This window comes from Cheilinus undulatus, linkage group 1, assembly GCF_018320785.1.
Source record: "Cheilinus undulatus linkage group 1, ASM1832078v1, whole genome shotgun sequence".
NCBI classification, from domain to species: Eukaryota; Metazoa; Chordata; class Actinopteri; order Labriformes; family Labridae; genus Cheilinus; species Cheilinus undulatus.
The window spans coordinates 27,180,532-27,204,881 of record NC_054865.1 but is presented as its reverse complement, the minus strand read 5'-3'; the positions used below and the strand labels follow the sequence as shown (position 1 = coordinate 27,204,881).

The window sequence follows — 24,350 nt, the reverse complement described above, 5'->3', positions numbered from 1 at the left end:
ACCTATCTATTACTGGAGCAAAAGTGACATCAGCACTGTATACACACTAACATACAAAAACACACACTGTTGACTGTCTGAGTCAGGCAGACTGGGAAAGCTAATGCAAACTGAAGTCATGATGCCCCATGCTATAATCACCAGCATTATGGTTACTGTAATTACCTCTAAACAATCATTTGGCTAATAACTTTATCTCTTAGTGCAAAATACAGGGAGGAGTGTGAAAATCCCTGCAGTCGCTTAGACATCACAATGATTGTGCTGATGTAAAGACCAGACTTCAGATGTTTTCAGATACGCACTCCTGAAAATATCAGACCGGCTGCCTCTAAGAGGTAAACCACAGAGTGAGCTCAACATAGCCAGGCTGTCTTTGGGAAAGCGAGCATGACAAAGCTTTAAGCTCCAGTTAGAGATGGCATTACAAAGCTGGTTATAAACTTTCTCAGTGTAATTTAAAGACATGATTTTAGACACATATTTCATCTTCAGTATGAATGGTGAAAATTAACAAGGGGATGAAGTGACCCCTGTCTTTGGAGGTAATAGCAAGCTTTATAGATGTGAAAATGGGATCAGCAGAGTCAGCAGGAGAGCATGGCACTGTGTGACTCCAGCTGTGCTGTGCTCTCTCACACTTCTGCAAAGCTGCAACTAGGGATGCAACAATAAATCACTTTAACATCAAGTTGATATCAGCCATCTGCAAACAATCTGGTCTGAACTGATGTTAGTAGTCAATGTTATCAGTTATGTCAAATCTATTCAGTGCCGGCATCTAGTATTGATTACTGCTGATTTAAAGAAGAGTGTCTTTATGAGGTAGTGTAGTCAGAAGAGTTAGAAATAAGTCGCAAAAGTGCAATGGAAACACTTTTTCCACATTTACAAGTCACAGGACACAACATACTGTGTCACATGACCAGTTCACTCTGAGACAACATGGTGTGCTACGTGTGGACAGAAGAGGAGACATACTTACACCCTTATACGTGGCTTTTGCCATACATATGGACTTTGCCTCTGAACTATCATCCGTTGCCTTCATCTTTTGTTCACAATGATCAAGGCAACCACTGTAGACGTAACCATTACCGTACCAACACGCAACAGATTTTGAACTTCCAGCTTCCTTGCAGCGGAGTCTCGCAAGATGAGATTTTGCAAGAATCACGAGGCTCATGCTCAAAATGCCCTTCAACGGGAACACATTCAAGCACAATTGTAAGAAATTTTGCTTTTATTTTGCAAAAAACTGTAATGGAAACACAGCTATTATCATCAGTACTGACATCAGTTACATTTTCATTTTCAAGATTGGTATCAACCATAGTTTTCTCTGGCAAAAATTAACTGTTAAAACACTTTCTACTAACTCAGGCTTTCCGCTTCAGGCTGTGTCCATGCTCATAGTAAAGAGGGAACTAAGAGTGTGGTATGACATTTCTTCTTTGCATTAGAAAACAATGTACAGTCTATGGACAATACATTAAGACTCATCGGTTTTGGGAGTTGTTTTTTTTGGGGGGGGGGGCAGTAGTGTGGATCAGTGAGGACAGTCAGTTTTCAATAATCTAATTTAATTGTTTTTCTTAACAAATAAGAAAAAAAATCACTCTATATTATAATGAACACAACATTTGGTAGATTGAACTTAGGCTGAACAATTTTGACTAATGGCAAATTCAATATGAATTGCTGTATTGAAGGGAATGTTGATTTGATATCTTTTTCATTTCTAATATGAAAAACATACAAAAACAAAGGAAAAGTAGGATTATTTTATAAACACTTGACACTTCTATGTTTGCATAGAGCATAACATCTACCTTAAATAATGTATTCAACTGGTATTTTGAAACACATTTCAGGGCAAAGAAATATTGCACCTTCTGCGATTTAACCATTTCAGTATATACTGCAATTTAACCTACATTTTGATTAACTGTCCAGCCTTATTCCTTGAGCAATATACTGAACTCCAGTTTACTGTCACTGCATGTGAATGTGAATGGATGTGTATGTGTGGGATTAGCTTAAACTGATGGATCATCTACATTCCAGACTCTGCTGTCGGTTTGTAAATGTGGAGTTAATCAGGATGACCTGAAGTGTTAAAAGAACTTTGAGTGGTCAGATGAGTAGAAAAGTGCTATGCAACTTCAAGTCATGTATTTTACCATATAGTCTATTTACAATCAATTAGATATTCATAATGTGGTTGGCTCCAAATGATACTTTTGAAGTGAAACGGTACCATTTTTGTTGAGATTTGTCTGCATTTTAAAACTAGATTTGCATTGAGAATGGCATGAAAATAGTGCTAATAATGCCTGATAAGTAAAATCGTCCAGGGGAGCATCTCCTGGATCCTAAGTTTGGGCTAATTAACAGCTAATTAACATTGGCAGTGATATACACATGAATCTTACAAGTTTCCTGATATTTTTGTGGTTAGCTACACAATGGCGTCATGCTTTTTCTGACTTTCCCCCTGAATGTTTCCTGCCAGCACCTTAGTAAATTCATCATGAGGATGGGAGAATGCAGCAGAAAATAAAAAAGGAAAATTCATATAGGGGGAGTGAGAGGGAGAAATGACATTTATATCCTGGAACCAGCATGCACCCCGTGTAGTCTCTGCACACGTAAAGAAACTGCTCATTACGTTTCCTGCTTGCCAATGTTCTCTTCCAGTCTTCAGTTTACACAATGAATAGCAATGTCATAAAGACAAAAATTTTCATTATAGTGGCAGACACTGATGCGCCACCAAGTACACCACCTTCACATTGAGAACTCATCCCGTGTCCGGAAAAGTCCCACTGTGAGGTGTACATCTCCACAGGCAAATCATATGATTTCAGGGGCCTTTCTAAATTTTCAGGAGTGCATATGTGAAAATGGCTTCAGACTCATTGCTAAGGGTGCGAGCTGTGAAACTGTGTATTGGATTTGCAACTTGTCTCCTTTCTGAATACCTCACATTTTTCTGTCAGTGCCCTGTGCCATTTGGCTCTACAGAATCGGGGAAAAAAAAAAGAAAAAAAAAAACGCAGATGACAAAATGACCCCTGCCCTACAAGAGCCCCAAAGCAGGTTGGAGGAAGTAGATGATACTGTCCTCAATCACCTGAGGAAATATGAAATATTTTTAAAAATACATCTGGTCAAAACAGTGTAAATTTCATCGACTAAATCTATTTTTTGAGTTAAAAAGTGCAAATGTTGGTCAAATTCAAACTAAATAAAGAAGTAAAACATACAATGTTGACTTGTCCCCATTTTTTAACCACAATACCCCCTCAAAAACCCACCAGAACTCAGCTAAGATAGCCGTAGCAGGAAAAGGGGGCTGCAGCTCTTTCCAAACACTCTGAACCATTCCCTTTGACCGAAAGGTAAAGCACACCCCGAGGACACAGCTGCCCCTGACTCAAGACAAAACACACAAAGTTCAAGCCACATCCTGCAGATTACAGCTCAAGAGCACAAGATTATAGCTGACACTTGAGTATCTTTATATGCGTTACAAACAGTTTAAACACAAGACACAAATATTAAAACTGTTTTTTCCCAAACAGGACCAAGTTGGGTCAGTCTCCGTCTCTGAAGACCCCTCATTTGACTCACGGGCTCCTTTCCCTTCTGCTGTCTCTGTCAGGGTATGTACCTCTCTCCCTCCCTCCCTCCCGTCTTTTCCCAGCACTGCTCACTGACCTAACAAAGCCTCTCCACAGTCACCAGCCTGACCCAGTAACCTGCATGTCTCTATCTGCTGGAGACAGGCGGCTATAAGCTCTCCTCTGAGCTGCAACATGGTGGGCCGTGTGAGTCAACAGCAGTGAGTGATGAACAAAAGCTTGCCTGTGGTTGCAGGAGAAGTTGTTTTAAAAATGTCAGTGATACAATGTATTCTTAAAACTATGGTTTGTCTTCACAGTACGCTGTTCCTCCATTAACTGAAACTGGGATGAAAACCAGAGGGGTGAAGGTGACAATAACTTGGTTGTTTCCAGGTGATCCTGACTTCTGCAATTTTGTCTGATTGCTCCTTTAATTGAACATATTGCTGACAGAAAAAGTTACACTATGAGCTAGGGTTATCACAACACCAGTTTGAACTTTGATATAAAATGGAATGATTTCTCTTCATGCATCATTAACTGCTGGAAAACTCCAGCACAGTCTAAGCTGCACAAAGATGTTAGCATTGTTTCTATTTACAATTTAGAAGGTTTGCCTGCTCCTTGTGTTGATAGATTAATTCCTCTCTGTTGCACTTTATTTTTGAAATAGATATAGCATGTGTTTACGGTTTAAAGCTATGACCTTAAAACCAACAATGTGTCAAACCCATTGAACGTTTTGGAACACTCACTAGATGCTGAGCTTTGTTAAATTCATGAACTTACCCCTTGGTGTCCTTTAAAACAAATGGATGGTTCACTTGGTAAAGATCCCTAAGGACAGAGGAAAAAGTCTTTTATTTTGGAATTCATGTATAACTCTGTAATCTAAATTAATCCAGTAAACACAGCCACCCTATGCCAAAAAGCGTTTACAGAGGAGTTAAAGTTGCACAATCACTAAAGCCTGGGTGTTTTTATTGGTCTCTGTTGGAGCTCATTACGTGTCAAACTAGCCTATATGTCAATTAGATAACTTGGCAGACTACAGACGCTTCTGCTTTACTTTGAAGCGTGAGGAAGATTTCCCAGCAAACAGCTGACAGCCTCGTCTCTACCGACAATCACAGGGTTCAGTCCGTATATGCTATGTGGACTTACTAGTATATCCCACTGATTCAGTAGAAGTAACTGTAAACGACTCTAAGTTGAGTAAAACTCATTTATTTCGACCCAAATAAAAGCTACTTGAACGACTATACAATACTGAGTACGAGTTCAAATCTATGAAACAACCATAGATACACTACATAAGCGTGTTTTTTCACCAAATGCAACATTTAGGCTAAGCAATCAATAAAACATGCTCACGCGACAACTTTGACACTTCATATCCAAACACACGAGCAGACATAAACAGAGGAGAAAAACGTACCTTGAGGTTTTGATAAGCCTCCAGCGCTCTGATAGCCGTGTCCGTAAGTTTGACATGGTACAACGTCCTGCTGGAGCTGTTTTTGGTATTTTTTCCACAGGAGAGCCCATACTGGTGCTCCTGCCTGAGTGAAGCCATCGCTGGCTTTTCTATCTGCCTGCAATTAAAGCTGCTTTCCTCTCTCAGCTCAGCACTCTCCCGCCTACGTCATTGTGTGGGCGGGGCCACGGTGGTGACAGCACTGTTAACTGAAAACTCCGGGAGCACAGGATAGACTGCACACTTTGTCATTTCATTACATTATCTCATATTTTCAAATTTTGGAGGCACTTCTTTTGATATTTTTTTCAAGAAGTCATTTGCTGAATGAGTTATATTTGCTCTCTTTCTTGTTAACGCCATTCTCTTTATTAAGCATATTTCAAGATAAACTTACTTTGGATGTTTTTTTCCCCAGTTGCAAGTTTTAATTGCTTGTCTTCCTCAAATATCATCATCCACAGATCTAAAATAAATTGTGCAAAGTGCAGCATATCAGGGGGCAACTCACCTTTGTTCAAAGTTTAGAAGTTCAGTCAGGAACATTCTCGTAGCGCATTTAACCATTTCATTGCAAAATGGATATACATTTTATATAAACATAATACATAGATACATTTATGACTATGCTTATTGAATACAGTAAAATGACTCCAAAGCATTTAATCCATAGTAGCATGAATATGAAGGTGCTTTGCTAGGGGAGGCTGGGGTGGAGGATTTGAAGCTTTGCCAGCAGCAGGGTGGTGTCGCAGTATTAATGCAAGCAGGGGTTAGTGAGAAGTTCGTCACATTTAAATGGACTGCTGTGGTGGGAGGAAGAGCTGTGATTGGCTGTGGAAGCTGGAAGGCGATGATTGGGATCAGCTTGCCATCAGCTGATGCCATCTATGGTCCAAGTCTGTAGTTTTACTGTTCAAAGAACAATCATTTTGTATACAGTGCCATGAAAAAAGTATTTGCCCCCCAATTCTAAGGCTTTGGGACTCCAACAAACCACAGACAGAGCCATTATCCACAAATGGGGAAAACTGGGAACAGTGTTGAACCTTCCCAGGAGTGGTCGACCAACCAAAACGACTCCAAGAGTGCAACGACAACTCATCCAGGAGGACACAAAAGAACCCAGAACAACATCCAAAGACCTGCAGGCCTCACAGATCTTCACCATGTATTTGTTAGGACAGATACAGGCAGCCTCCAGAGCTTATGAGGACAGCTGCTTGTACTCATCAGAGACCATTTGGCTGCACAAGAAGTACTCCCAGACCTTGACCTTCTTCCTGCCCAAGTCGAAGATCCTGATCTTAGGATGTGGCACTCCTCTGCAGAACAGGAACTTGGGGTAGGGTTTAGTCTGGGGCTGGTCAGCAGCCTGTGGTTGTAATACTACTGTATATATCGGAGAAAAAGACATAGCTAGCTACTCAACATTTCTTAACATTAAGCGGTTTATGTTTAATATGTCATACACTTTAAAAGTACCAGCAGTTTAAAACACTGACCTATAAGCTACACAGCAAATTCCCAGAGTGAAAAAAATGGGAGTTAAACTGACAACAGTGAAAGAGTTAGATTTTGAGTACATTCACGCACTTAGACTCTAGCTAGTGTTCAGTGATGCTCCTGTGCAGTGTTAAAAAAAAAGTAGTTCATTCACACTGTTGAGAGCAGAGAATCAACTCTGTTCCTGAGTTCATTCCCATCAGCTTTGTTGCCACTCCTACACTGGCACTTCAAATCTGGGGAGCAGAGTTTTCCCATCATGCATTGTGTGTTTAGATGTATTTTAGATGTTTTTAGATGTATGTATTGACTGCCATTCAGTCATAACGTATCATTTTTACTGCCCTGTCACTACCGATCTATTCTCTGAATAAAGATGGCACAAAAAAGAAAGAAATGTTAAAGCATCCAGACCACAAGAACACTTAGTAGAAAATAAGTGACTGCTCATATTTATTGACAATGGATTTTTAGCATCATTGTCTTTAGTCGATTGTTAAAGGCGAGGAGAGGTGAGAAAGGTGATGCCGTGTTAAAGAGCATGTTTAAGCTCTTGTGAGTCCCAGTCTTCCAGCTGAGCAAACAGGGGACCCAATTAATGACTTATTTAATCAGCATAAAGTTTACTGCAGGCTTAAGGGAGCAGCTCCATTAAATAGTTCATAAAGTGATCCTGTCTACGTCAAACAATGCAAACACATCCAAGAAGAGATCATTTTATAACACTAATATAATTGTTGTAACTAGGCCTTTGTAATTTATTGTGTTTTTCAAATTCTAAATTTTATGTGAACCATCTAACCATTGAGAATGTAGGTCAGTCAGTTGAAGATAGTCTCTGAAAGGAAAGATGCTTATCCTGATGAGCTAATAGGCTTAGCTATCGTCATTTTTGACAATCTGTCCAACTTTCTAATGTCTTTTTGGTTGCAGCCCAACAAACATAATCAGCTGAAACAAACACTGAACCCACTGATATCCTGTTATCTGGTAAGAAAACGCACGTGATGGATTTATTCGTTTTAAGGCCCGGCAAACATGATCAAGCTGAATGACCACAGATCTAAGCATCTTAAGAGTTTGCATAACTGAGAGAAAGCACACAAGTGATGGAGGAAGCAGATGAGTCTGACATGTAAGCCTATTTAGTTAAATTGCTAAGCTACTCCCTGAATGAAAGTACACACTGTAACAAGAGGGCAAGGGTTACTGGGGGTCAACAGACAACAGGTGGCAATGAATCGTCAGGAATCCATAAGATTTATGAATCCCCTCTGAAGTCTCATTATTGTTCAATTCTGTATGATCCAATGACCCCTTCATTTTAACTAAATATACATTGTATTTAGGAGTTCAGTCCCACAGCCAGACTGTGCATCAGAGCTTAAAACAGCAGCCACCCCCACACCATGGGTACATATAGGTTTAAAGTGGCAGCCAAGCAGTGCAGGATTAAGCAATTTCAGCCCCTCCCCCTTCTTTACCTGCCTCGTCTGTCTCATCCACTCATTGTCTGGAGTTTACCATCTGCTGCATGGGAAACAGCTAATGCATCCAGAGCCCCTGGGAGTGACGTTTCACACCTGAGGTCAATGACTCCCAGGACACCTGCACCCTGTAAGAAGCAGCATTGTTCCTCGTGTCTGCTTTTCTTTCGAGCTGAGCAGCTTTAAACACTGTGATCTGTCCATAACATCAGATTCAAGGAAATTTGTGTTTGGTAGATTATTTTCCTGTTGTAACAATGCTTCTTGGCAATAAATCTTATACTGTCGGAAAGCTGTTTTTTACCCTTTTAAATTGTGCCACATTTGTAAGGAACATGCATTTGTGGGATGAGCAGCAGAGCTTAGTGTGTGGGTTGCGCCCATGAAAAATGTGCCAAATGTTCTTTGCGAATGCCAAACAGCTTATTCTGCCACTGACTCTTGTTTGGTGTTTGGTGGATTGGATGATTGAAGTTTGAAAAAACAAGACATATTAGCAATTTAACAATTTATTCATTTAACAAACAGGAGCTTCAGTAACATGTGGAAGAACCAAACACAGCCACAACAGCCTGGCACCTCCTCCTCATGCTGGTCACCAGCCTGGCCACATACACTGCTGTGGGATGGAATCCCATTCTTCAACCAGCATTTGTTGCAAGTCAGCCACTTGGAGCAGACACATACTGACCACTGTAACAGGGCCCATGCTCACAGGTGCTGCCAATCAGGTACCAATCAGACACCTGATTGGCAGCACCTGGGGGTACCAGAAGCTCAAAACAAGAGTCAGTAGCAACAGCAAAATAGTCTGTTTGGCACTGGCAGAGAAGATTTGGCACATTTTTCAAGGGCATAACCCACATACTCAGCTCTGCTGCTCATCCCACAAAAGCATGTCCTTTACAAATGTGGCAATATTTAAAAGGGAAATAAACAGGTTTTGCAATGGAATAAGATTTATTGCCTAGAAGCATTGTTACAACAAAGAAATAATCTACCAAACACAAATTTCCTTACTTTTTGTGCTAAGTTTATTATCAGGTACTTCTGATGGTTTGTTTTGCCCTGCAGATACCACTGATATTAACCAAATATCAACTGTCAGTGAAGGTTAGAGATTTGGTGTCTGTCACAGCGATGTGGTCAGTACAACCATAAATGTGTCATAAAAACACGCCTCCCTTGGGACATGGATACTGTCATTGCCTAAACAGAGAGTGGGTGATTCTGAAACTACTAAGGCTGTTTTCACCCCAAGACCCAAAGAAATTCCAGAATATTTTCTGATTAGATGTTTCAAGTTTCTGAAAAATTCCTGGGGGAAGTCCTGAAAATATGTGGAAAAAATTCACATCCCAAAAATCAATTAAAATTAGGAAACATCATGATGATTAAAAACCAATACTCCCCCAAAAGTTCAATGAAAGTTGCCAGATGTAATTTTCCAAATATTTCTAGAGGAATTTCATGGAAAAATATGGAAAAAAGGGTGAGTGCTACATGGGTTCAAAAATGTCTAAAACTTTGTTGCTGATTTGATACACCATGTGCACTGGCTCTTACACAGCGTCTGATTGGATCTGATCATAATAATAATAATAATAATGCTAATAATGATTATTATAATTACAAATCTTCTGACTGAGGTTTCTGAGAATCCTGGGTGAAGAAAAATAAATAAATAAACATGGCCAACCAGCTTTGGTTCCTTAACATCCTAAAACCAGCCTTTTTAAAATTTGATACTATACCATAAAGCTGTTCTTCTCTCCTGACACCCAAAAGCTCTTCTGTAAACATTTTGTTGAAATACATGTGTAACATTTGTGCACACTGACACAAATGAATGTAGATTTGACTCTTTGCACTTCTGTTTTGTATTTTTCTGGTTGTTTTATGAGCTTCCCAACAGGAGTATGCAAGCAAAGCCTGGGTAAAATTCAGTGTAAAATCCAACATTGTTGTTTTAGGCCACACACAAGACCGAGAGGTGAAGGAATTTCAAGGCTGTGTGTTACTTGTGAGGCATGTTGGCAGAGGAAGCCTCTCACTCCTCCGTCTCTCACTAAAAGCTGGTGGTAGAAGTCAGGGTTTGTTGCCATCAAACGTGGTTCATTTTTTTCTCCGGAGAAGAAAACTGATACAATCACACTCGTGTTGATATGTAAAATAGTGCAAAAAATCTGCATCAATATATCAAGACAAATATTTAAAGTACTACATCTAAGAATGTGCTGCGTTTTGGTTCGTGCTCTGTAGAGTACAACAGAAACCATCACATTAATTTTTACTTCTGTCCCAGAACAAAGTCTGTGGTTGTTCAGAAGATACTCAAAACCATGTGGAAACACAGCACAAACTGAAAGCTCATCGAAGCACCACAGAAGATGAAATTGAATCCAAACAATCCTCCCAATGATTGTGAAAGCTACAGAGAACAGTCACTGAGCTCAAACTAAACCTCCTTCCTTCCAAATGTGAGAAATACTAATAAACAAAACCTGACTGTGATCATCGTCCACTATAACCAAACAGAGATGTGCTTACTCAGCAAAACCTTTGAATTATGATCACATCTGGGATCCACTCATTTGTTTTTACTGTTTCAAGGTGAAGGTGGGTGCAGACTCTCCAACAAAGACGTGCTCTGACTTTAGTTTCAGCATTTCATTCCCACTGGCAGTGTGGCTCTGTGTCTTTCAGCAGCAGCAGCACACATGCATGTACTGGTTGCTAAGCAGACCCAGGTGTGTTTGGTGTTTTATTGAGAACACAGACCCTTTACAGCCACTTTTACAGTGACTGTACAGGTGTGACCGATCATTCCACACATGAAAAGACACAGCAGTCAAACAAAAACACTCTGTGGCTTCCCGAAAGCTCGTCAGAGAGCTTGTGTCCCTAAAGTCAACATTAGAGAGCATTAGAGAGTTGTTAGACTTGATTATAGTCATAAAACTGATTTTAACATTAAAATGACTGCTAATCTTTTACATTTTTTAAACTCCGCTCCATCCTCAGATTCTGTTGTTTTTTTCTGTCTTCAAACACTTGTACAAATGTTCCAGCACTGAGCACCAACCACACTTTGCTTACAGCAAAAGGCGGCATGGTTAATGTCTGTGTTTTTATGGCATAATTGGCATAATTGGCCAATTTCTGATTGAAAAATCAGTCTGGTCTGGCATGCCCAACTCCCTGCCACCACACACTCGTATAGACAACAATGAAAGGCGCCAACCACAGAATTGGGCACTTGAAAGATGGAGACACTTTCCCATAACCAGCGGGGGCAGAGTGACAGAGCAGTCCTATAAAAGTCTAACAACCGAAGCATTCTCATCACTGGACCAGAGAGAGGCTGTATATTCAAAATCATGCTTTGATACTGAAATGTAGTGACTACTGGCCTTTGAAGCTAAATCTGATGCTTTAAAATCTAAATACAGGGAGATTTTATGTTTGTGATTTTTATTGTCTTAAATTAGCTATTCTAATTCAAACATGATCAGACAGCAATCATCTCCCGAACACAAAGAGTAATGGTGGATTTTATTTTAAAATGTACTCTGGGAACAACAGCAATCAAATCAATTCTAAAATATTTTAACTTCTTTAGTTGGAGCGTGTCTTTGAACTACATATTAACATCAACCAGCTAACTGGCTCGCAGTCACAGCTGGTGGTGTCCAGTAGATACTGTACTGTATTTCCAGCTAACATTTGAAATTTAGTGAAGTGGCCACCTCAGGTGTTGAAAATGAAGCCAATGAGGAAGTGTAAAAATCTGCAGTGCCTTGAGTGTCCACTTGAGACCGGCTGCAACAGCTGCTGAATTCTGACTAACACTTACATTTATTACATTGTCCATTTTCACAGCAGAGAAAAGCATGTTTACTGTCTGAAAATGGTTTTAATCTGAATAGCTCATATATTAAATAATCAACACTGTGCACAGGCGACTTTTTCCTCATAACTCATCACTTTTTAAAACTTTTATTAAGGCTAAGTTTCATGTCGGATAAGAGGCACAGCTGTGTTGACCAACATGCTGTAGCTGTTAGCAAGGAGTCTATAGGCTTTCATTAGCTCCAGCTCTTTGTCTGTTCTTACGCTGACCAAAAGTTAAGGCCATTGCACAAAGAATTCAATTTTTTTGGTCAGATTTTGAATCCATAAACATCACTAACAGAAACCTTGCACAAGGAGTCAGATGTGTTTATTCATGAAAAAAAATTTACAGCGTGAGATAAAATTGAACTATCACTGATGACAACGATTTTGTGGTTCTTTTACTCCTCAAAAAAAAGAGAAAGAGAACACAATATAAAAATGAATGTGAGGGCCAAAGGAGTAGCAAGGAGCCCTGAATGTTTTCTCCAAAGCACTGAATCTTTAGGTTTATCGAAAGTCTGTTGCTTGTGAATGTTAAATGCAAAAAGAAATAAGCGATAAACAATTACATGCTGATCATGACATGGAAATATAATTCTTCAAGCCAAACTTAATAGTAGAAAAAAAAAATTTGGTCCTTTTTACCATTAATAACTCATACACTCACCGAACTATAAAAGTACTTTCAACATTGTTTAAAAATTAAAAATAACAGCATGCTTTTAAATAAATCAATACCTGTAACCCTACCCATGAGTTTATGTTCTTAAACAGTGCATGGTTGTAATTCTAAACTTTACACAACATTTAAATCCAAACCTATGCAATATAACTAAATAAAAGTAAAAATACAACATTTTTTAGGGCAGAAATAAAAATGATTGAACTTCAACACGGTGCATTATGATTTAAGAATGATAAAGACATTTTGAGTTTGAAAAGATTTTAAATATTGATGTAAGCGCTTAAGGACTTGCATGATTTTTGCCCAAAGGATGCATAGATTTTTGATGCTATTGAAACTGCTCAAAATTGTGCATACGTTTACATGGTAAGCACAAAAATTCCAGGGAAGTGAGCCTATGGACCCTCCTTTCTTTAAGCTTAGCTCCAAATAATTAACTCATCTGACTCCACGCCTGATGGGGGACCAACATAAAATAGTGGAATAGTTAGCTTCCTTTCAATTTAAGGGTCCCAACTTAAGACTTTGTGTTGCAATTTCTTTGACATAACATGCTTATAGCTAAAAATGTTGAGTTAGCAGATTTTTTTTCCCAATAGATATACGTATATATTTCAGCTGGATCAACTAAGTAGTTGCGCCAACTATCTAAGTTGCGCCCGCTGAAAATGTTGGCTCAACTTAAATCTATATGTTTGCTTGGTAAATACCTTACATAATTTAAGAAACTAAATCTCAAACTCAACTATTCAAGTTATCAAAAGTGCACCCAATACTTCATAATTTGTTCACTTAACATCAATTAAGTTGGATTGTTCACAGTGCACTTGGTCCATCCGCTCCTGTCAGAGTCCTTCATATATTCAAGATGTTTGTACAGGCTTGTACATCACAGAACTGTGCCAAGCTGGAAAGATAGATGGACATATCTTTTCAATGCAAGTGTTTTTTTTTTTTTTTTTATGGCTGTGAGTAGAAATTTCATCCTTATTGTGTTATCGTCCATGGCTGGAATCATGATGTCAAAGTGAAGTTTCAGTGCAAGGGAGAGAGAGAGAAAGGGAGCTGCAGCTGCTGCTCTGAAAAGTAGGTATGGTTCACACAAATGTAAAAAAACAATCAAATTTAATCTCTTCTGTAAAAAAAAAAAAAGAAAAAAAGTCAAAACTATCTATTTCTTTGCAAGTATGTGGCAATTTCAGACAAATAAAGGGACTTGGAGTGTTAAGGACTTTTCTGTGAGACAGCATTTCCAGTATGGCGCCATTTACCACCATCACTGGGCAGAGACCAAAGGGTCATATCCCCTTTAGTAAATACATTTTGAATGACAAATAAGACATAAGAGAGAAATAAAAGAACATGTTATTTTAACCAAGGTTGGGTCATCAACCAAAGAACTAGCCTTCGTTTAACTCCTGCCTTCATGATGCAGAAGATAAACAGTCTGGGCATCACCAAAGGCATTATGATTCTCTTGATGCAAACCTGGTATGCATGTATGAGAATTTCAATCCACTCAGATCATTTTGGGATGACAGAGGAAAAAAAAGAGGACTGTAAGTATGTGGAAGCACTGAAAACTCTAGGATAGAAAACCAGCATTACACCTGTTTTATTACTAATGCTCACTCAGTGCCCAGTCAAAGTAACGCAATGACAAGTAGAACTTTTTGTTATTAATGTCCAACAGTTGGTCTCCTGTTGACTCCATGATAGAGCTGTCAATATGCAAAACCTGTGAGCAAAGTCTGTAAGGTGAGACAGTTTATTCTTTATGAGCTTGTGTGTATTTTAGGCCAACCCATGAAGCTGTTCCCTTTGAAGCTTGATTAAAGTCATCGGCTTGTCAAGAGCTGTATTATACCACGGGAAGGTAATCACACTTGAAAGTCAAAGGACTAGACACATTCAAAGAGCTGCACAGTGTCTTGTTCCAGAGTTTAATGCTTCTCTCTTTATTGGAACAGCTTCATCCCTGCGTTAAGGATGTCAGTGGATGTGGGAGGGGGTCTTACTTGATGAGTGACTCAAGACCAGACGTCATCTTATTCAGCGCCTTCAAACTGCCTCAGGGGTGAAAAAGAGAAAGGGAAAAAATGCTGGGTTCATTGATAAAGGATGGAAAATCAAAAAAAACAACAAAAAAAAAAACAAATAGATGTGCTTTAAATCCATTTTTCTGTTAATGAGCCATGTGCCACCAAAAATGCTAAACATCATGTAGCAACTAAATAATGAGCTCTCATCCTGATCAAGGGTGAGATGAACTTTCTTCTGTTGTGACTGTAATGTCTATGGGCCATGCCAGGACCTGCAACAAACATTTTCTGTCTTTAAAGCTGATTAGATTAGAGTCAAGCCCAGAAGGTAAGTGTTAGCCAGGAGGCTAGTGCTTATGCCTCTGATCCAGCGTAAAGGTATTGCTTATTGCTGTACATGTTATTAAATGGCATGTGGAGTGGACTTATTTATTTGGCCTTTAAGGGGCCCATCTTTTTATATGGGCAGGCCTTGTCCTTTAGGCACCAACTATTGGTTAATTTTCTTTTTTTAATTACAAGAAATTGCAGGCATACCCATGTGTACTTTATTGCACAAATACAATGACACTATCCAGTATCAATTATTGGTAATGTATTTTTTGCAATTTAGACACTGCTCTGTCTCCTTTTCTTGCTGCAGCTTTTGGTTAAAATATGACAGCAGATCTGCAGCGTTTTAAAGCTTCAGTTCTAAAACAACATGATACAATTGGTATCAAAATTCATCAGAGTTTAAAAAAAGCTGAGAAGCTTACTAACAGGTGGATAACCACAGCATTACGATGCATGTCATTCTTTATCATTTATATTGCTAGTCTTGTTCGGGGTCACAGGGGTTTGGAGCCAATCCCAGCTGTCAATGGGAGAGTCAGGGTACACCATGAACATGTAACAATAAAAATTAAATGTGATGACATATCAGTGTTGTGCTCAGAGCTTGGAGATCATAGTTTCAAAATGAAGTTTCCATTTTCTGCCTTTTTTAAGTAACATTTCACACCAAGTGTGCTTTGGGTACCCTTTAGGTTATTACTGTCATGTTTCTAATCTGCTTGGAAGACATGGTTATGGTTGAAATGGCTCTAAAATAATCCTGTAATGACTCTCACAAGCACAGACTGTGTTAAGTATCCATCATTTTACAGGCTTTTATAGCCTCAGCACCATGGGAGCAGGAGAAACACTAAAGGCACAAAGTACATCTAAACTCAGCCTTCACAATATTTGTCTCTATCTACCCTCCCAGGGAAAAGGCACTGTGGATATTTGTTACACCTCAGTAATGGGCTGCACTGTACTGAGACAGTCCTCTCTGCTGAGGTCTCTGGAGCCCCATGTGGAGATGGGCGAGGGGCTCCCCTGTGTCCTGCCACTCAGCTAATTGAGGCCTGGTAAAGAGAGGTTGCCATGGAGGAGATAGTCGCATATGGGGAGCTACTTTTAGTACCAATCTCTTGGGAACATTTGTAAGTTGGTTTTGAACATTTTAAATATAAATGTTTATTATTTGTGCTTTTTTTTTAATCTTTTATTCTGTTTTACTGCTGGTATGACATGCCATGACTGGTATGCTGGCATAATATACTTTTTAAGTGTACAGGTCAGCTCACGAGTCTTCTGACCTTCACTGTGCAGATATCTTATATCAAAGTGTCCTTTTCTCTTCCTGTGAGAAACTCTTTATCTTTTCCCTCCTCGCAGATTAATTGGAAAACCCCTCCTCCAGAGGAAAAGTAAAGATAATGCAGCAAGGTTTGACGTTTCATGAGTGCCTGTATTGTTTGAACAGAAGGATCTCTGTTTTCAGTTTTTTTTTTCTCTCACTGCTAGCAGGAGAGGAGAAATGAATCTGTACATGTCTGAAGGTTAGGTTAGATAGAAATTCAAAAAACACGCACTTTAATTTCAAATCTCAAAGAAAACATCCAATAACTGTCACTTTACTATTAAATACTGGCTACTCATTACAACCTACTGCTACTGGAGCGGTAAAGTAACACTGTCAGTAGCCTTTGTGACTTTAGAAATGGCACTGTCAGAGCTTTTTGCAGCAATGTCAGGCTGCTGTGTGCTCCTTTGATAGCCCACAAATAAATATTTGATCCAACATTTAACACATTGTCAGAGCCTTTTGCCACTCACCATGTGTTGTACAGTATCTGCAGTGAATTCTGAAGTTTGAGATAAAATATTTGTTGTGAGGGATTCATTAATGAGCTCAGTGCAGTCAGTACCAGCTCATACATACAGAGTGTTTTCAGTGAGTCGGCTCTGCACCTCCTCTGGCACTCTAGGAGATGAAATAATTCTCAGTACTTTAAATGCAGAGCGGAGAGCAGTTGGTTGGATTGTTTGTCGCTGGAACCGACTGAAGATGAGTCAGCCAGGAGACAGTGATGAGCAGGAGGACAAAGAAGAGGAGATGAAAACACAGACATCATTCGTAAATAATGGGATGTTTGTTGAAATAAAAGAGGACGTGGCCCATATTTAGACACTTGAGGATGTCTGTTTGCAAGTATGCTATTTCCAAAAACAATTTGATGGCTGAGCAGGCGAGTCTCTCAGAGACACTTGGTATGATCCTGCACGCTGTCCACTGTTATCCACTCCTCTTTTTATTGTGGTCATCATGCATTTGGTGCAAAATGGCTGTTACCCTGGCAACAATTCCAAAACACATGGTTTGGACAATGTCATTTCATTGTATTACAATGAAGAATATCCTGATGAAAGCTCATGTTGTTCATCTTACTGGGAATGAAAATCCCAAAGCTGTCCCTCTGTGCTTCCCCTCCACCCCCTGAAATGCAGACCTGATTCAGTTCTTTCCTCTTCTGAATACTTTGGACCAAAAAAGTACTTTATTCAAGCTTGGAAAGTCTGTTGCATCTCCTTGAATTAACTCCAACATTATGCCTTCACAAAGACATCCCTGAGTGGTCAGGACTGTCTGTCATCATGTGGCAGCAGAACTCAAAGATGTAGAGGGTCTGGATGCAGACCATACATGTCTTACAGCCACTCTCACAGACTGCACATCTGAGATGCCATATATCTCATAAAGGAAGTGCTGTAATTTCTTAATTTAACTCTTAATTTCTTTAACAGTTTTTATGCAGTTGATGCTGTGAATATTATTCTGCACTCTATTCATTTTGGATCATTACGCATCCACAACCCTCCTCACAGAGATCAGCTGTTGCAGCCTAACCACTGAATGGTGAGCAACACATTTCAAATCATAAATTGTGCATTAAATGTACTGTTAAATAATACTGATATAAGATCAGGAACTTGTAAGAGGAAGAGCTGTGTGTATGAAGAGAGCAGTGGTGTGTGCATGCTCATTTGGACATGAGAGTTTAAATAAATGAGTAAAACAAAGCCATTTTTACACATAAGCTGAAATTAATTGAAAGCAAAGCACTACAGCACCATTAAACCTACATGTGTCAAAATTTTACTAACAATGTTCTTGAAAACCTTTATTGTTTTTTTTTCATCAAAAAAAGAAGCAGAAAAAGCCAAACAGGCTGTAAAAAACAGAATCACCACCTAAATTACAGAGATGACTATTCGTATAGGATCAGAATTACTCGTGCTAAAATATGGTTGGTAATTTTCATCCATCCATTTTACATACTTTTTGCCCCACAAATTCCAGTCATGGTCGAAGTCCTGTGAGATTATTACAAATTACCAGAGGTCCCTAGGTATTACTAGTCTTGTGTGAATAGGACATAAGAAACACTTCAGAAATAAAACAGAGAAAAAGACCAGAGGCCTGATCTAAGATTAAATTATGTATAAACCCTGTTTTGGAAGTACACAAACACTGGCTCGCTTTATCTTTGTTAGTTTTAGCTAAAGCTACCATAACTACAATAGCTACCTAAGTAATGTTACTACATAAGCCAATGTACCTAAGTTACCTTAAGCAACAAGAGCTTTACCCACCGTAAATAAAGCTCATGTGACTATGTAGATAACATACTAACATGACTGCTTTGTGAGCCTTGGCTTAGCTCCATTAGCTCTGTAGCTCAAATAACATGGATACGTAGCTGCTTTGTGATCTTAGCTTTGGCTGCATTAGCTACTTCATTCTGTTAGCTACATAGCTCTATTATCTATGTAGCTACATTATCTACATAGCTATTTTATTTAGGTAGCTTACAAGGCTAATAGTGCCACGTGAGCCACATTGGCAGCATTAGAATGTTTTCATAGAGGATGAGCTTTTTCCTGTTTACACAGCTTGATTCAATGTAATCAGGTTTTGCAGGTCAGGTTTTTGACTTTTAACCTTTGGTATCCTAACTCTTACATTAACCTTTCTCCTAACCCTAAATTGAAGTTTAATACAATTTATTTTTTTCAAAAGTTTTAGCATGTATTTTGTCTCAGTCAAGCTGAAAGAAAGTGCTATCCTGTCAGTATGAAAACTACGGTGGCCGAGAGGTCTCAGACGAATGCAAATTCAAAACGCTTTGCAAAAAGAAAGAACATGACGACATTTGAGAAAAACACAAAAACAAAAGTTCACAACACAAATACAAAAACTTGCTGCAGCGCATGAAAACAAACTCTCAGCGCCACGCATGGATACATAAACTCTGCACAGCGCAGAGGCAAACAGATTCCACAACAGCACAAAAATATAAAAACTTGGTGCAGCAGATGCAAATAAAAAGCCACAACACAATGGAAGTGGGGCCGTTTTTAGGGACGGACCTGCTAGCCTGCTAACGGCTCCATTAGCAATAAAGTTATGTACAACACCACTTCTTAAAATAATTTCCGTACTCACAGTATGTAATTTGTAGTGTGTTTTTCGTGATTTTTAATAACTGTAACCTCCTGTACAGTTTAATATGTATGTAAACAACTATCTAAATCAAATTGATCGAGTCCATTCATTCATTTGACAGCTTACGTCATACATATCAGACCCCAAACGTAGCTGTCCGCGCTGTTTGCTGGTTAAATTACTTATAAAACTTATTGATTACAAAATAAAATGTGCAACAAGTCGAGCTGACGAACGAACAGTGTTTACTTACTTTAATTACTTGATCCAAACGTGTCTTCAGTTAGTTTGCGTTGTGGTACATAACTTAATTGCTAATGGAGCTGTTAGCAGCTTAGCAGGTCCGTCCCTAATAACGGCCCCATTTCTGTTGTGTTGCGACTTGTTATTTGCATCTGCTGCGCCAAGTTGTTGTATTTTTATGCTGTTGTGGAATCTGTTTGCCTCCGTGCTCTGCTGAGTTTATGTATCCATGCGCAGTGCTGAGTGTTTGTATTCATGCGCTGCAGCAAGTTTTTATATTTGTGTTGTGAACTTTTGTTTTTGTGTTTTTCTCAAATGTCGTCGTGTTTTTTCATTTTGCAAAGCGTTTTGTATTTGCATTCGTGTGAGACCTCTCGGCCACCATAGAAAACAGAGCCGATGATAACAAACTCAGAAGAAGCTTAATGACTCTCTTTATAGAAAAGTAGATATTTGATATCTGTTTTATTATTGTTTCAGTTTTACATAGCATAGCTTTAGACATCAACCTCATTTTCTGATGCTTGTGCTCTGGGCGTTTGCTGCTGTTACAGTCCTTGATTGACTTTCAACAGCAGAATTTTACTTATTTATTTCTAAACCTTTAAAAATAACACTGAAGTTTGGATGAAATTTTGGTGCCATGCTCCATAGAGGAACATTCAAATAAGCTCTACATAAGCATCATATTTAGCTTCACATTTCAGTTTAGTTGTCTCAAATCTGCAGACTTTCTTCAGGGAAACTAGATGTGAACCAAATCTGTAGATATGGTTTAATTTATTTATATATATACTTGAACATTGATGTGGATTTCTCTGGAAAAAATGCAACAAGGCTCTTTGTGCATACTCTTGTTCACTTTGAACTTGACCTGTTAACAGCCAACATGACCCATGCATGAACTGATGTAACACTTGTGATAACAAATCCTAAAAGACATTATTTAAAGTGACTAGATCTTCAGTACATCTGAAGATCGACTTGGTTTTGATTAAAGTATATCAGATCCACGACTTCTGCCAGTGTGATTTTTGCATTCTTGTGTTTTCCTGAGAAATCAACATCTCATATTGTTCAACCAATGTCGAAGCTCTCTTGTTGGCATTGTTTTTGTGGGAACGCTGACTCAGAATAACTTTGCAAAGCAGGAGGACTGGCCAGATTCCACGTTCGTCATCAGGCGGATCCATCTTGCAAGGCTTCAGCTTGAATCAAGACCAAACAAGAGAGTGACCAGAACAATCAGCATAGAGGAGAAAGACGTTGTAGCAGTGTGTGTGGTTTAATTGAAGTTACTGTTAACATGGCTGCTGTTGAAGAGGCAAGCATAGATGCAGCTATAGCAGTAGTTTTATCCAAACTGGACAACATTTAAAATATGCTCTAGATTGGTGCTTTCACTCTTTTTCCAGCCAACTTCAGGAAGCGTTTAGTTTTCCTACTGGCTCCACGGTTTGTAAACAATGATAACATCTGCTTGTAGAATTACAAACGATGCACATCCAGTACATCTGTTATGTTTTGTTGCTCTAATGACTGTGACAAACAGATCCAAGCATGTCTTTTTTTTGTTTTTTTAAAATGTCCTGCCATTCCCAAACCCTGTCTATGCCGTTGATATGTGAAACACTCTATCTGGCATGTCAGGTTAGACTCAAAAGAATAAGGTCAAGATTCACACGGACTTCTAAAATTGTCGTTTCTGTCAAAATGAAGAACAGATGTGGGCCTGCTTAAGCAAGTATCAGTGTGACTGATTCACACTGAAGTCACTTTACTACATTCTTGTCAGTGTTGAAACTGGACAAGACCACATATCTTTAACCACCTATGATGCCAGAGACTTTTTACAGGCACCTCTTCAGGTATTTTATAAGATCTGTTTTACCTGACCTGACCCATATAAAATCCAGAATTTATCTCAGTGCTTCCAAAACCTAGGTCCATGGTCCTGTCAGTGAAATTCAACCCTGCCCAATCTCCACCCCTGCTGGATTGTTTTCCATGTTTCCAGTGCAAAGGTTCAACAGGTGCAACATCTGCACTCCAGGAGACTTTATCTTGACACCCACGTGCCTTTTGTCCCCAGATAACTTTAAATCAAGTCATTTCCCTCAGGCAAGGCTGATAAACCTCAGATAAAGGGTGAAACAATCTAAAAAGGCCTTTAAATAAGATGAGACAGGTATAGAATCACTAAAACAGAAAGTCAAAATGTCAATCCAACTATCCACGTTTTTAGTCTGAGCAAGAAAACAGGCACACAATACTGTTCTGTGGGACCAGAGTTTAACATTTTTAACTGATTATTTTGAAATTAAGAACAGAGATTTTTTTCTCTTGTAAGAGAAGAAAAGGAAAGGACTGAGCTTTATGATACCTAAAAACCACATCACAGGATTCTACATGAAGTTAAAGACATGATCGCTATCAGACAATAACATCACAGTCAGGAACCTGCTTGCTTTAGGCTGTGCATCCTGCAACAACTGATCTCTATCTTGTTAAGAATGTCCCTTATTTTGTCAGAGAAGCCAACACCATGTCCTACTTTCCCCATGCAACACATTAACCTATTTTCATGCCCCTTTTCCTGTAAACCGTATTTGTATTGTTGAAGGCTTTTTGTTCAGAGCTGGGTAGGACAAAAGTACAGGTGAAATGAATCACTGCATTGCATAATGTGGAGAACAATCCTCTTGAGAGGTGCAAGTATAGTTCTGTCTATGGCCTTCAATGCGATTTTAAAAAACTTGACAAAATTCAAATTATACAGCATTCTCACTTAACGCAGGGATGTCCAAATTTTTTTTTACCGAGAGCCACATTAAGAAAACTCATTAAGATAAGTGGGCCATTTTGATATTTCTCATCTCTAGTGTATTATAACCAATCTGGTGTAGTTTAATACAGTGCTGATAAAAAGTATTCACCCCCTTGGTTGTTTGGATGGCCAATACAATTTGGCTTTTTTGGACAAAAAAATTTATAAAAATGTTGTAGCTCTCTTCTGCAGACTGAATAAGAGTGTCCTCCAGGATGATCCTTTATTTTGCCACATTCATTTTACCCTCTAACTTTACAAAGCCTTCCAGGGCTGACTGCTGAGAAGCATTCCCCAAACATGATGTTGCCACCACCGTGCTTCACAGTGTGGATCGTGTGTTTGTGGTGATGTGCAGTCTTCGTGTACGCTAAACATAGCACCAAAAAACACAGTTTTTGTCTCATCAAACTAAAAAACTTTCTTCTGGGTGACTGTGAGTCTCCCACATGAATTTTGGCAAACTCTAGTCAAGATTTAATCAGATTTTTCATCAACAGTGGCTTTCTCTTTGCCACTCTTCCATGAAGCTTTGACTGGTGAAGAACCCAGACAACGGTTGTTGTCTCTCCCATCTTAGCTGCTGAAGCTTGTAACTCCTTCAGAGTAGTCATAGTTGTCTTGGTGGACTCTCTCTAGCCTCCTTCTTGCCCAGCCACTCAGTTGAGGATGGCCTGATCTAGGCAGATTTACACGTGACATATTCCTTCCATTTCTTGGTGATGGATTTAACTGAGCTCCAGGGGATGTTCAGTCAGTGCCTTGGAATTGTTTTGTATCCATCCCCTGACTTGTTAACCTTGCAAACCAGATGGATGCGTCCGTTTCCATGTTTCTCACTGGCGAATCCATCTTGCAAAGCTCCCATCTGAACTGTTTGAGCCCGGTTAGAAAGTGATAGGACCAATCAGCGACGAGGGGCGGTATTTTCGGGGGCAGCGGAGTCGTGACGTTTGCAAGCAACAACAAGAGGCAGGTGTAATTATGGCAGAAGACATTAGCGTGGATGCTGCTAAAGTGCCAGTTTTATCAGAACTTGACAACATTTCTTTGTTAAAAGAAGAACAAATAACAGCAGTGAGTTGTTTTCTTTTCAAAAACGACAAAAGTCGTGTACTGACATGTCCACAGTCTCCATGTTTTGCGTTAAGCGGTTATGGAGATCACTCCTTTGGTAGGGGCGCAGCTCGATAGCGGCGACATCCCGTGTTATATTGCTCTGATTGGCCCAGAAAGATGTGACAGACAGAACATTCATCCAATCACCTTCCGAGTTTTTTTTTCAAAAGTTCTGCCCTTTCCCAAACACTGTGTATGAGTGTTTTACCAGATGGATTGTGAAACACATCCATCTGGCATGCCAGCTTACTGACATACTTTTCAATAACCTTTTCTCTGAGTTGCTTGGAGTGTTCTTTTGTCTTCGTGGTGTAATGGTAGTCTTGAATACTGATTAACCAGTGACTGGACCTTTCAGACAGGGGTCTTAATACTACAATCATTTGAGATGCATTCACTGCACTCAGGTGATCACTACAAGCACCAATTGGTTGAACCTCTGTTGAATTAGGCCAATCACTTAAAAGGGGTGAGTATTAATGCAAACACTTATTTTAATTTACATATTTTTGTTTGATCAACATTACTTTTAGTAATGTAAACTATTTTCCTTTTGACATTACAGAGGGTTCTTTCAAAGAAGTTTGTATTTTTTGGTCAAAGCTAAATTATATTGACCATG

At 39.2% G+C, this 24,350-nt stretch overlaps 1 protein-coding gene across 1 annotated transcript in view; it reads right to left on the bottom strand.

The window, feature by feature from the left end:
* Positions 1-5,205, bottom strand: part of LOC121511396 (RNA polymerase II elongation factor ELL2-like) — a 37,652-nt gene extending 32,447 nt beyond the window's left edge. Inside the window, exons 1-2 of the mRNA XM_041790426.1 lie at positions 5,068-5,205; positions 4,419-4,466 (exon numbers count right to left, since the gene is read on the bottom strand). Of these exons, the coding sequence (XP_041646360.1) occupies positions 4,419-4,466; positions 5,068-5,205 (186 nt within the window). The remainder of the gene's footprint in view (positions 1-4,418; positions 4,467-5,067) is intronic.
* Between the last annotated feature and the right edge of the window lie 19,145 nt (positions 5,206-24,350).